The 14,533-nt window shown below is 51.3% G+C and overlaps 1 protein-coding gene across 5 annotated transcripts in view; it reads right to left on the reverse strand.

Annotated features, from left to right (window-relative positions):
• TRAF1 (TNF receptor associated factor 1) overlaps positions 1 to 10,595 on the reverse strand; it is a 21,263-nt gene extending 10,668 nt beyond the window's left edge. Inside the window, exons 1-4 of one of the 5 annotated variants that reach the window (XM_040631810.1) lie at positions 10,560 to 10,595; positions 8,767 to 8,887; positions 7,160 to 7,547; positions 5,123 to 5,207 (exon numbers count right to left, since the gene is read on the reverse strand). In XM_040631810.1, coding sequence (XP_040487744.1) covers positions 5,123 to 5,207; positions 7,160 to 7,299 — 225 coding nt within the window. In that variant the 5' untranslated portion in view covers positions 7,300 to 7,547; positions 8,767 to 8,887; positions 10,560 to 10,595. Of the gene's footprint in view, positions 1 to 5,122; positions 5,208 to 7,159; positions 7,548 to 7,645; positions 8,005 to 8,499; positions 8,700 to 8,766; positions 9,942 to 10,092; positions 10,353 to 10,559 lie in introns of those variants that run through there. The other 4 variants (XM_040631809.1, XM_040631807.1, XM_040631812.1 and 1 more) reach the window with 4 other exon arrangements.
• Positions 10,596 to 14,533: the final 3,938 nt, after the last annotated feature.

Here is a 14,533-nt window from a genome sequence, read left to right on the forward strand (position 1 = left end):
CTCTCCGGCTCTGACGCTTGTCTCCCTCTTCTGAGGACCTTTGTGATGACCCTGGAGCCACCTAGATAATCCAGGGTGATCTCTCCATCTCAATTTAATCCTTAATTTAATTACATCTGCAAGGTCCCTTTTGCCATTGTTATGGGCAGAGTTGGGAATCCCAACCCCCAGAACATGACTGCATTTGGGGACAGAGTCTTTACAGAGGTAACGAAGTTAAAATGAGGGCAGCAGGATGGCCCTCCTCCAATACGACTGGTGTCCTTATAACAAGAGAACATTCGGACACCAGGAGGATGATACGATGATACTGGAAGAAGGCAGCGTCTACAAGCTGGGAGAGAGGCCTCGGATGAAACCCACCCTGCCTTCAGCTTCTTGCCTCCAAAACTGTGAGAAAAGACATCTCTGTCGTTTATGCCACCCGATCTGCGGTGTTTTGTGATGGCGGCCGAAGCAGACAAATCCAGCCACGTAAGGTACCATATTCACAGGTTCTGGGGGTTAGGATGTGGACATCTTTGGAGAACACCATTCTGCCTACCTTAGCGCTCAATAAATGTTAGCCATAAGTAGTAGCTGTAGGAGTATATTATTCGTATTTTTATTCCATGGATAAAGCACTGCCCTTGGAATATCGTTTTTTGTTTTTTTTTTTCATTTCTCCCAGGGCTGTCATATACATGCTTCTCATTTAATTCTCCCATCTTGAACTTTTTAAAAATGACTATCTATTTGAGAGACAGCATAAGCAGGGAGATGGGCAGAAGGAGAGGGAAAGGGAGAGAATCCTCAAGCAGACTCCCCGTTGAGTGGAGAGCCCAATGCAGGGCTTGAACCCAGGACCCCGAGATCATGAGAGCCAAAATCAAGAGTTGGATGCTTACCTGACTGAGCCACCTAGACGCCCCTCTCACATCTTGAACTCTTAATAACTAATCCTATAAAACCCTATTCTGCCATTGGATTTCCTCGGGGAGATGAGGAACATCCTAACTGTGTTTGTATTTACACGGGACCAAAGCATTCTTGCGTTTTCTCAGAGGATCCCTGCAGTGACGTTTGGAGGCAGGCTGGGTGGGATTAGCTTCCTCTTAATGCAGATGGAAAGCTGAGTAAGGGCCGGTCTGCGGTCCCACGAAGCGTGAACACTGAGGAGTCACCTGGATCTGGCTCTTCTGTCCCAGTTACGAGACCTTGCAAGGGTTTGCTGCTTTCTCAGCAGCTGTGCAAGCACGGCCCCGTCCATCTCACAGCACCACAAGGAGGTCGGAGCTCTGAGGCTCTGCTTCTCGTGTAAGTGGGGAATCCGAAGCTCAGGGATGGCCAGGGATTTGCAGGGGGCGACGCCAATTCCGGGCAAAGGTGAGGTAGAGGCTGGGGACCTAGAGTCCATGATCACGGTCCTTCCTCCCAACCGGAGAGTTCTCGGCTTACCCGAAGGGTGGCCTCACCTAAAGGGTGGGGACGGAGGGGCCAGGAGAGGGAATCAGGCTAGGGCTGCAGAGGAGGAATAGGGCATCTGTCCTGGGCCAAGCCTGGTATGTCTGGTGCCACAAGCGGCCCCTGTGAGTGGCCTCAGTGTTTGCAAATGGCTAAAAATAAAATCCACAGTGGAATTTTCTCTGAGGAGGAAACAGAAACAGAAAACAAAATCCTTGTCCTTCTGTCTGTGTCCGAGAAGTCTGGGGGTGTGTGGGATTCTGGGCCACCGTGCTCACCCAGGCCCTTTGTGATGGGGTCAGCAGGGGGTCCCAGCAAGAGGCCCCCCACTAGGGGACCTGTGGGCTTCTGAGAATGTGAGCACGAAGACGGTGCCAGGAGCAGAAGAGCTCTGTGAAGCCACTGGAACAGCGTGCCAAACACTGACCCCACTGCTGCACTGGACCCACAGGCCGGCTCGGGTTCTGCTCGCGGGTCAGCTGGTGCTGAGGGACAGAGGTCCTTCACCGTGACAGGGGGGAACCTGGTCAGTCTGTATCTGCCTGTCAGCTCCTGCCCTCCTCTGTATCAGAGCCTGTTTCCTCTTTGGCAACTTCGGCTCAGCTCAACAGCCACCTCCTCCAGGAAGCCCCGCCTGAGCGTCCTAGTTGAAAGCAGTCTTGCCCATTCCTGTTTTCCCGTAGCACCCGGTGGACTCCAGAACTCAGGGCTGACGGTGTTATTTAAATCTGCATAAAACACTTGGGGTGACCCACTGAGAAAAGACGCAGGGGTTGGAACCTGGGTTTGCCTCTCCCTTGTGATAGGACTTTGGTTCAGGCACACCTTGTCAGTCAGCCTCAATGTCTTACCTAAAATCTAGGTAAAACAGGGATATTACCACCACCCATGACACAGGATGTCACAGGATCGACACACTTCAAGTGACACCGAGAAAGGGGAGAAAGTTACCCCAATCGTCCTCACAGGATCACGGGCAGACAGAACTGAACGTTATTTTCCAGACACTGGGCTGTTCCTTATTTCACTGTCACTTCTAGACGAAGGTCATTCCAGGCAAGAACCTGGCCTCTAACTAGGTCAACAGTGATCCTTTAATATCTGGGTCTTCCATTAGTTCCTGGTCCACGGCTGTGAGCGTTTCTGAGATATTAATCTAATGATGTCAGAGGATGAGGACACGCTGATAAGCAGATGGCATGGGAGGTGTTCGCGAGGCTGGGCGCCTCTGGGATCGATGTGGCCGGTCTCTGGCCACCCAGCACCCCTGTTCCCCAGGCTTTCCTGCATGCGCAAACTTCAGAATGACCGCATATGCAAAGTATTGACTTCTAATCAGCTGCTTTCCTTTGGTCAAAAGTCCCCCAAAGTTCCCATTGGGGTCAGGAGCCAGAGGAGCCTCTGGTCTTTCCGGTCTGTGGCTTCGTGCAGGTGTGAGACCACTGGCTCACGCGCCCCCCACGCCCCGGCTTTTTGCTTTTCACTGGGGCGGGTCACATCACATCAGGCGGGAAAGCCGGGGCAGGAGGCCTGCTGTTGCCTTTGCCCCCCTGGAGGCAGCACCCGCTCGCACCCCGAAGGCTGCCAGAGTACCTATAATTCTACCATCAGAGTCACTTTATCTGATTTAAGGCAGCAAGCATCACACTGTGCTCTGTAGGACTCCAGGAGCCCCCAGAGTCCCTCAGGGTCTTGGACAGGAGAAAGAAATGGGATAACTAAAAGGATGAGGTGCCAGGCTCCCCCTTAATCAGACCACTTGTACTCTCATCGGATTTCACATTCACAAAGATGGAAAATTAAAACCAGTGGACTATGAGATTGAAAATATCTCTTACCTCTATCATCTGAGATTTGTACAATGAATATGTATTAATTTTGTTAAGAGAAAAAAAATCAGACAAATTGGAAACAATCTTCCTGGGGCACTCGAGCAGGCAGGAGCCTTAGAAGGCAGGGAGCACACGGCCTCCCCTTTGCAGGTGGAGCACGGCGGCCCCTACAGACAGCTACGTACGGGTCTGCAGGCATCTCACGGCTAGCTCACTAAGACATCCAGACAGGGAGGCCATGGGTCAGTGTATCCAATTAGCTCTTATCACGTTGCAGAGTGGAAAGTTCTGAGAAAATGCATGGGTCCTTACTATGATTCCCTTGAGGGCCTGCAGGGGAGGGGCTGCTGAGAAGAGGATGGGAGAGCCCTCAGAGGCCACTCCGGTGGGGGCAAGAAATTCCTCCAGCTCTCTGAGGGTGACGGGCCGGAACAGAGAAGGGAGAAGGTGTGAAGACTTGTCTGCCTCTGGCTTCTTTACGGCCAGCCATGGACAGGTAAGCTGGACATCACAGGTCCCGGACTGGCCTTGCAGACCAAACTTCACGTCTTCATTTTACAGATAGACAAACAGGTGTGAGCAGTACCTTGGCCATGCACAGAATCTATGACGCCATCCCCGGACACCAGGCTCCTGAGCACTGGGCTGTGGTCTCAGGGCAAGGAGGGAGCTCTGGCTGAAAGCAGCCAGGAACCTCACAGAGAGTGAGGGTGGCCACATGGTGAGATGCCGGTCACTAGGGACTTTTGTGCTGACACTCCCCAGTGGATGTTGGGGCCTGACGTGTAAGACCGGGGGTTAGATTTCGAGCAGTGGTTCTTACAGCTTGGGGCCAATACAAGTTTGCTTTTATTTATTTTTTTTTTAATTGGAAGATGAACAAGATTGCCATTTTTTTTATTTTACCAGGTAAAAACATTATCAAAAATCCTATCATCGACTATCACCATCATTTCATTTGTACAAAGACACGGATAGGGAGGATATAATCCCAGAGCAAAGGTTGGTTCTACAAACGAAAAGGTTTCAATTTTAAAAAAAACTCACCACAATTTCCTTACTTTTATCACTTTGTCATGTCCTGGGGGGAACGGACCAGATCTGGTTGGCCTGTGGGAGCCTCTTCCCTGAACAGACAGACCTGTGAGGGTTCTTCCAACTCAGAAGGGCTAGAGTTCTAAACTGTGGTGCCTGAAAATGTCTCTTTGGCCCCTCACACTACCAAAGCACAGCCTGGCAGAGCTTGAGAGCTAAGCAGAGAAGGACTTCTCCCTGTCTGAGGGCATACCGGGGCAGAAAGAACCGTCTAGGTCAAGAGGTGACAGGCTTCTCCATAAAGGGCCAGATAGCAAGTATTTTGCGCTTTGAATCCTCTATTGCGAGTACTCACCTCCGCCGTTGCAGGGCAAAATCAGCCACAGACAATGCATAAATGAGTGGGTTGTGGCTGTGTACCAATAAAACTTTAATTATGAACACAGAAGTTTGAATTTCCTAAAAATTTTCATGTGTCACAAAATGCCATTCTTTTGACTTTTTCAAACTATCTAAAATATAAAAACCATTCTTAGGTTGTGGGCCAGACAAAACCGGGTGGCAAGCTGGCGTTGGCCCATAGGCTGTAGCTTGTAGACCCCAGGTCTAGACTGGTGCTCTCACCCTGAATCTGTCATGCATCAGAGAGGTATCTTTGGGCAAGTGACTTTGTTATTGTGAATATGACTCCTCACTGCTTACAAACTGAGTTCAGTCCAGCCTGTAGACAAGGGGCAGGCGCCTAATGGCTTCAACTTCGACAAAAGGAGAAAAAAAATGGTCAAATACCCTTTTTTGGCTGTGCCACGTACCTTCTCCTGAGACAGAAGGCTTCCCGGGCTTACAGACTGGGAGTCGTCCCCTCTGCATTTTGCACAGATCTGATCCTCGCCGGTCCTGGGGACACAGGAACAAATCCTGCTGAGTGAAGCACTCACGACTTCCTGGCACCAACCTCCATCCTGATAGCTCCAAAGCCTACACCTTGCCTGGTGTGGCAGCTGATGTCAGTAAGCCGGCTCTCCACCACCCCAGACCCACCATTCCAGAACCTCAAAAGGACTAGGTGCCCCTGATGTCTTCCTGTAGTTTGCCGTGAGCTTAGCTGGCAGCCAAACCTGACCTGGGGTGACCGGAGGCTATCGTCACCCTTCCTTACCCCACTGAGCGTGACTATTTCTGTTTCATTGCAGAAATATTAATATGCTGGATTATAAGGGACAGCCCCAATTTCTGCTGGAAGAATGATGTAGTAATGCTACTGACTTGCTTTGCTAAAACCAGGAAAATTCTGAATTCCAAAATACATCTGACCCCAGGGGCTCAGGTAAGGGATGGCAGATATGTTTGGCTTTGGGTCTCTGATTTTCAGGAATGACAGATGACCACAGTTCATTAGAACGAGAAGGGGCCTCAGAGAACTAACCCAAGGTTCTTAACGAGGAGTGGATGTCAGACTCTGAACAGAGGGACACATGCACCTACGTGCTTTCAGAAAGCTCCCAAGTGATGCTGACCCACAGTGAGAGCCACCGGTCAGGCCCTTCCTACATGGGAGGAAAACAAGGCCCTGAGGACGTATGCATTGGCCAAGAGTAGACTGAGTCAGGAGCCGGGCAGAGCTCTTCAGGCCTCAGGCCTGGATCCCTCCGACACCCAGTAAGCGCCCTCCCCTGCTCTGTCACGTTTTGGAGGAATGGGGAGGGAAGCCAAAGACTGAGATGAACCCAGAAACATCAGCTCGATGCTACAAGCAGTCAAGCTTTGCTCTCTGCCCCCTCACTCCCTACCTGGCTTTTCCACAGCCACATCCTCTCCCCTCACAGCCGCCCTCTGTCAGAGGCTTTGAACTTCGCAAGCTTGCCTGATTCAGTTTTCCCACCTTCTGACACTGTAAAGCCCCAAACAAAGGTCACAATGGGGGCGCATGGCAGTTTAGGAGCACATCTGCCAGGAATCTGACCTGGGGCAAGCTGACGTTGTCTCTCCATTAGGCCTCACTGTCCCCATCTGTAAAACAGGCTAATAATAGTATCCACCTTTCAAGGCTCCTCTGATGATCCAAGGAAAGAGTGCTTAGCCTGCAGTAGGTGCCTAATAGTTGCTTAAGATGGGGATGCTGATGATCATATTAATGTCACACCTGAGTTATTTATATTACAAATATAAATATATACGTATTTTTACATATTATATACATGTATGACGTATACTATATTCTATACATATATAAAATGTGTATCTATATAAATAGGTATTTATATAGACATATACAATTTAATATATTATATAGAAATATGTAAATATAGGCATATATAAATACAGATATCTGTGTGTCTCCTTGAAAAGGGTTGCCAGCAAACAGTACAAGGTGATGGGTGGTATTATAGCAGCTCGGATTTTATAGCAGTTTGTCATTTACCAAGGGAGTTCTACTGGTTCTTATAAGAACTTTTCCGTATACTGTAGGTCGGGCCTTGTACCAACCCTGGGTTGGTAGAAAATACCTTTGGAGGTATTTTACAGTTAAAGAAGCTGAGGCTTCAAGATGCTGGGCACTTTGCACGAGGCCACGCAGTCAGTAAGCGGCTCTGCTGGGTACAGAGGCTCTCCCTCCCTCCAGCCTGGCTGGCCTTCCGCTACGGGAGCTAACATCTTCCAGTGGCTACTTCTCCCTCCATCACTAGAAGGGCCAGTGCCAGGGACTACAAGGAAAGGGTGTGGAAACAGGCCCAATGGGGTGAAGTCACCTGCCTAAAGCCACCGGCTCCTCTCACCCTTGCCTCCCGTCAGGGGCCCCCTCCCTGACACCTTTTCCCCACCCGCCCCCTGCTCCTCCGACCCCTCACCTCACGTGCTCAGAGAGACAGGCGGCACAGCAGAGGGCCCTGGGCTCTGATGGGTCCTGGCAGACGGTGGGGGGGCACCCAAAGGGAAACTCGTTCTCATCAGGGGCCGGGTGGGGGCTGCTGGCTGGGCCAGAGGCCATCCTGGGGTCCCAGGTTGGCCAGGGGCTCCCGTCTAAGCAACTGTGGAGAGACCAGCCCTGTGGAATCCGTGCTGAGAGAAGAGGCGGCTTCTGCCTGGTGAGCAGGAGTCTGACGACTTTATCTTTTCGTCGGCTTGTGTGGTTCAACGTCACAGCTGAGTCACAGCAGGGATGGGGCAGGAATTACCCTCTGTGGTGCAAAAAATCCCCTGGATGGTGACAGAAGGCTTTAGGAGTGTCCAGTCATTCTTTAAAGTGAGAGAGAAAAAGAAAACAAGTCAGAGAGAAAAAAGAACTGTGCCCCAGATTTTCAGGAACTGCTATTAGAGTTTCCCTGTCTGAGCACCTTGGGCGGCTGCTGGCTCCCTCCTCCTCCTCCCTGGGGACATGGGCAGGGCAGAGAGTCACAGCTGGGGACTTGTCTGTGTTCCCTGGGACCTCAAAGCAGCTTAGAATTCTTGGTGGGGGTGCTCGCTGCCCTGGTGGAAATCCCCAGGGTTCTGGAGGCAGGTCCAAAAATGCAAGTTCCAGGCGCTTTAGCTCTGCCCTGGCCAGAGCCCCTCTCAGGTAAAAGTCACTTCCTCACAGTGAGACTTGATTTAAAATAAAAAAAAAAAAAGGACTTGTAACAGGCTGTCTCCAAGACCCCTCTGGGCTCTAAGATTCTGGGACCCTGATGGCCAAGGCAACCCGAGGCAGCCGGGAGGCTTCTGATGTCCCAACCTTGCCTGTGGCGTTCCTCATCAGTCATGGTGACAACACAGGGCCCTCCCCCCTCCTTTGAAGTAAGGCCTCCGGACCGTGAACTGCTCAGGGCCCTCCCCCCATTTCCCCACTCAGGAAGTCATAGGTGGCCACACACTTGGGTCAGGCGCCACCACTTCCCCGGCTCTGAGAGCAAAGCTGTAAATAAATACTGGTCACAGGGAGCTGGTCTCATGGCGATCCACGGCTGTGTGGGAGCTACAGCTTCTGGCAATGTCTACTGTGTGCTGGGCATTTCCTTCCTATTTCTCAGAGCGACCTGCTGGGGATCGAACAGCAGAAATCGAACACACAGGCACAGAGAAACGAGATGCCTGGTCCAAGGTCACAAGCCCCCGTAGGGGACAGCATTAGCACCAGGTCTGAGGAACTCCAACATCTATGTTTTCTACCCATAGATGAGAGATGAAAGCCAGGCGACCTGGTGGTGCTTACAGAGCTGGGACTGGAGGTCAGAACATCCAGCCTGTTTTCTCATCTACCAAATGCAAGGGATGACACCTCCACCTCTTCCCATCCTGCTGGATTTTGCAAACTTTCATAGCGGTTTCAAATCCTGGGCTTTGAGGTCTGACAGATCCGAGTTGGGATCCTAAGTCTTCCATGTACTCGCTCTGTGGGTCCTGGGACATGGTCTTTAACTTCTCTGAACCTCAGGCTTTGCACCTGTGAAGTGGGGGAGAATAATAGTGTCTACTTTACCTGACTGTTGCAATGATCAAGTGAGGTGGTGGGTGGAAGCCTCGCATGGCATGCGGCCCAAGCCAAGTGCTTGGAACGCTCTGACATTGCATCCCAACGACGGCCACAGCCCTTCCAGTGCCTCAAGATCAAGAAAAAGAATTAAGATGGTAAATTATGCTTCTGCAGTGTTTCCACAGCCATCAACTTCACTTGAGCCTTACAAGTCGGCAAGGCAGGTCAGATGTCCTCTGACCCTAGAAAAATTCAACCGTCCCCCTTCCCTGGCACGATATTGGGGCTGCTGGCAAAGAGGACATGGCCCCCTACTGCTGCAGGTGTACATCGGGACCTCCACCCTCACCTGGGCCAGCCATGGCCCGGTGCTCTCAGCAAATGACCTTGAGGCCTACTTCAGAGAAGGCCTATCAGAAAGGCACTCCCTTAACCACAGACCCCAAGCCTGCAAACTTCCCTGCATCCCCACCAATTCCCTCTTTCCCTTCATTTGGCATCTCCCCATTCAAGTTCTGGGTCCCTTTCTCCCTGGTCCCTTTTCTCTCCCCTCTGTCTTCAATGCCTCTCTCTCTACCAGATCTTCCCTATCCGCATCAAGATATGCCCAAGCTGTTCCAATAATAAAAGTGAAAAATAATAGGTACAGCATTTTAGTGCTGTGTTAAGTACTTTTAACCGCCTCATCTAATCTTCACATGAGCCCAATGAGATAGGGATGGTCATCATCATCCCCATTTTACATATCAGGGACTGAGGCACAAACTGGTTAAGTGACTTGCCCAAGGTCTCACAGATAGTGCGTGGGGACTCCCGAACCCAGAGCCTGTGCTCTAACCACACATTCCACCCTATCCCAAGTCCTCTCCTGCATCTACACTCTCTCCACATTTTAACAGAACTTGTAGAAAAGACTGTCAACACAGAGAATTCCTCACTCAAATCTCTGGAACCATCTCCCCAAGGTTGGGGTCACCAGTGCTCAGGGTCTGTCCCAGTTTCTACCTAACCAGCACTCTGGCCAGCACCTGACCCCATTCTTGGTCTCTCCTTTCAAATTCCCTTCCTTGCCTTGTACCCCATTCCGTGTGCTCCCCGACCCCCCACCTCTCTGGCTGTATCTTTTCCTTGACCCCTTTTCTCTTCTACTCTGAACCTCCATTGGTCCCATCTTCGTGACTCCACCGCGGGGATCCGCAAGGTTGGAGTCTCTCTGCGCCGCGTAAACCACCCCCCCCGCCCGCCAGCCATCCACTTGACGTTTGGGGTGCACTTGGACCAGACCCCTGGGAGTCTCGGTGGTCTGCCCCCAGAATGGGGTTGGGCGCCCACCTTTGCGATCCCATCGCGTCCCCAAACCCAGCACAGCCCCCTGTCCTCCCAGTCGCCCGGCTCGATAACGCCGTGTTGCCTGCCTGTTCTCCCTCTAGCCCCGTTCGTGCATCCCCCCCCGCCCCCGCCCGGGGCAGATGACTGTCCCCTCGCCACCGCCACAGCTCCAGGTGCGTGCCTCGTGCCGAGAGCAGAGCAGCGCGGGCGACTAGTCAAGGATGGGCGAACCCCTGGGCTGCCCCGGGGGCCCGCAGGAAGCACTGGGGTAGGTAGTGCGGAGGCGGGCTCCGCAGCGGTGGAGTCCTGGTCACGGGCCGCGCGGGGAGGTCTGCACTGGGGGAGCCCCCGCCCGAGCGAGCGGGAGCTGGGGCGTCCCGGGCCGGGGAGCGCGGGGGCGGGGGCCGCGGAGCCTCGGGCCGACCCGCGACTGGGTGGGGCGGGTGGGGGCGGGGTGCAGTGCAACCAACCTCGGCGCCGCCGCCGCCGCCGCCTCCCCGCGGCCCGCCGGGAGCTTCCGGTGGGGCGCCAGGGACGTGGCCCGGGAGGCGGAAGCCGGAGGGGGCGGGGGCGGGTCCCCGCAGCCCCCGCCGGCTCCCGGGGCCGCCCCGGAGGCGGGGCTAGAGCTTCCCCCACCCCCTTGGGGAAACTGAGGTTAGGGGCGTTGTCTGCAGCATGGGGACTGACACGCTGCCGTTGCCCTCCTTCTCGCGCCTTTCTTCCCGTGGTCCTGGCGCAAGGGCAGGACTAAGTAAAGCGTTCGCAGAATAAACGAAAACAGACATGGGACTTGCACCCGCACCGTCCCCCGCTTGCCTGAAATCCCGCGTGCGGATGGGGTGAGCAAGTAGCGAAAATGCCAGTCTTAGCTTTCCCGGATTCCTGCAAAGAGCCTAGCGCGGTGCCGGGCTCGCGTAAGCTTATTGAGTTGGAGCGATGGGCAAAGAAACGGTACAAAGCGGTTCCAAAGGCGTTCTGCTTTTACAAAACTAGGTGTTTTAAGGAACCGTTTCTAGATATCTGCAGGACTGGTAGCTGAGGGAGGAGTGAGGCTGCCCGCTTTGTTGGTTTTGTTTTGTTTTAGTTACTCAGAGCATCCATTAAATTCTCTTTATGTATCAGGGTCTCATTTTGTGTGTGTATGTGTTGATACCCAACTGGATTTGGGAACTGTGCTTTATTTCTTTGGTTTTGTTATTGCTGTGTTTTTTTCAGTTTTGTTTTGTTTTTTTGTTTGTTTGTTTAAGATTTTATTTGTCAGAGAGAGAGAGACTGACCACAAGTAGGGGGAGCGGCAGGCAGAGGGAGAAGCAGACTCCCGATGAGCAAGCCCCATGTGTGACTGGATCCCAGGATCTGGGATCACGACCTGATCCGAAGGCAAATGCTTAACCAACTGAGCCACCCAGGCGCCCCTGGCTTTGCTTTTTTCACGTGAAATGTATTTAAGCCTCCTCTCCATCCAGAGCAGAGCTTCTGCTGGCTTCTGAGGGAGCAGCTGATGCTGCAGGACGGAGAGCACTGCTGGTGAAAGGAGAGCCTTCGGGTCCTACCCGGAGGGGAGACACCTGCTGACAAACTGGCCTCCAACAGAGGCCATCTGTGGGAAGTCGACCAGGGGTGGTCTCTCTAAGGTCTTTCCATTCTAAGAGAAAGGGATTGAGTGTTGAGTCTCTGGTTTAAAAATTCACTGAATCTTGGTCCAATCCATGAAGGACGTGGGACCTGTAAAAGCCATTCTCTGGTCCCACCCACCCTGTCCTCTCTGACCCCAAAATAAAGCAGTGTAAGTGAACAAGCAATCTGACCTCACTCTCTTCATGTGTCACTTCCTGTTTTCAAATTAATGAGCTCATTTGGTGGAAATTTACCAAGGGAAATAGTTTAATTTTGGAAAGTACCAAAAACTTATCTGTAGTCATTTGGCTTATTTTGGGGGGCTCTTGAAATTGAGGGGGTTATCACCAGAGGACCTCTGAGTGCTCAGGGAACAGCACGGCTGAAGAAATTGAAAGCCAAGCCCCAGGAGGCTGAACCTGATTCAAAAAGGAAATGAGAACTTTTGGAGACCACTCATCTCTACCCAGTAGAGAAATTTTTTTTCTAAAAATAGGTTTAAAAAGAAATGTAGTCCATCTGGCTACGCCCTAAGATCTGGTGGTCTGAGCGCGAGGCCGCGACTGAGGAACAAGAAAGCAAATACGGGGAAGTGGGGAATGTCTGAGCCTTGGTGGCCCCTTTCACATCCCTATCGGCTGTGTTTGTCCTAGGAGGCACCAAAAGGTTCCATTCTCCAGTGTTGTCCCCATCCTTCAGCTGCCAGGCTCTTAATGTTGAAGCTGCCTTCCTGGTCTCGCAGCCTTGTGGGCCCGTGGCTCCTGAAAGGTACTGTGTACTGAATGGCCAGGAGGACTCTGGAAAATTATAGTTTTGTGAGCCGTTCTGTGCTGGTAGAGCACATGTTACAAGCCCCTAAGTGTCTGCCCCCCTCCTGGCCTGCCCTATTTCCTAGAACAGAGATTTTTTAATCCCTTCTAAGGTAGAGAATGGAAAACTGGCAAAAACTGACAAAGCTCTGATAATTTGGTGCTGGAAGGAAAAGGAACTGTATCTTCCCTCTCTCTGCCCCCACCTGAAAATCTATAGTGATATATTGGAGCATATATATATATGTGTGTGTGTGTGTGTATATATATATATATATATATCCTGGAGTGAGCCCTGGACTAGGAGTCAGACTTGTGTTCTGTTTGTTTTTTCCTTGCCTCTAAACCAGTTGTTTGGGGGAAGGGGGAGTTGGAGGATGAATAAACGAATGCTTAAGTAATAGTTCAAAAATAATGGTTCATAGATTTTTTCTTTTTTAATAGAGGAAAGGACCTTAAACATCATAGAATATGTTGGGTTTTTCAAACTTTGTATTAGCTGTAGGACTGTGTCTTTGAATGCTTTCTGTCATAGAACCCAAATATATAAACGTGCTAGAGGCACAGCTGCTCTGTTAAGCAGAGCAGGTGGCCCAGAGCTGTGCATGGGGCTTCTGTCCTCCCTATCCTGACCTCTGGGCTCCAGGGACATTGGTTTAAACATCAGGGACCTAATGAGATGTGCTCAGGTCCCAAATGTGGAAACTGGGATTCTCTCCTGGTCTGACGTGCCTCTGCTGTTCCAGCCCATTCAGCCTGTACTCTGACAAGTGTGCCTTTGCATGTGCTGTGGTTCAGGCTGCTGGTGAGCTGGGGCATTAGACGAGGGAGACATGACCCTGGCATGGGTCATTAGCCTTCTGGGAGAAGGTGGGATCGTACTGCTGCCTGTGCATGAACTAGCTGGTGAAGGCAGTCAGCTAATGACAGCCATTTGGACATATACTTCTATTTGTCATCAACCCTTCCAATGTGGAGCCCAGAATGGGCTACACTCTCCTGATAAACACTGAGTACTCCCAATTTTGCCCTTCTATGCCTTCTTGTCATTGCCAGCAATACGATTTGTCTGTCACAGCTTGGGTTTAGTAAAAACAGTCAGTGGGATGCCTGGGTGACTCTGTTAGTTGAGCATCCGACTCTTGGTTTCCGCTCAGGTCTTGATCTTGGGGTCCTGGGATCGAGCACCATGTCAGTCTCCGTGCTCAGCGGAGAGTCTGCCCAACGATTCTCTCTTCTTTTCCCACTCCCCCTGCTTGCATTCTCTCTCTCTCTCTCAAATAAATTAATAAATCTTTTAGAAAAAAAACAGAGAACATCTTTCCTGTTAGCATTATCTTAATCTCCTCCGATAACTGCCGATTCCTGAGCCAAGAAATTTAATTAAATGGATGATTACAGGTTAGCACTCACCTAGGAGAGTAGGAGACCCAATTATACTGGGTTCTTCAATCCAAATTCAATACTTCTCCAGGGTAACTTACATACAAGTGATATCAACAATAAAATAAAGATATACACCAAATGATCTTGTGAAAACTATAGCCTACAGTATGCCCTCTCGGCTTTGGTGTGATAATCAAAAACGTCCCAGATTTCCTTCTGTTAATCTCCATCTTGGTTCTTTTTTTTTTTTTTTTAAGATTTTATTTATTTGTTCAACAGAGAGACAGCCAGCGAGAGAGGGAACGAGAGCAGGGGGAGTGAGCAGGGGGAGTATCAGAGGAAGCAGCAGGCTCCCAGGGAACACAAGCAGGGGGAGTGCCGGAGGAAGAAGCAGGCTCCCAGCGGAGCAGGGAGCCTGTTGAGAGGCTTGATCCCAGCACCCTGGGATCAGGCCCTGAGCCAAAGGCAGACGTTTAACGACTGAGCCACCCAGGCGCCCCTCCATCTTGGTTCTTTTTTTTTTTTTTTTTAAAGATTTTATTTATTTATTTGACAGAGATAGAGACAGCCAGCGAGAGAGGGAACACAAGCAGGGGGAGTGGGAGAGGAAGAAGCAGGCTCATAGCGGAAGA

Source organism: Ursus maritimus, unplaced genomic scaffold, assembly GCF_017311325.1.
Source record: "Ursus maritimus isolate PB19 unplaced genomic scaffold, ASM1731132v1 scaffold_17, whole genome shotgun sequence".
Classification (NCBI taxonomy): Eukaryota; Metazoa; Chordata; class Mammalia; order Carnivora; family Ursidae; genus Ursus; species Ursus maritimus.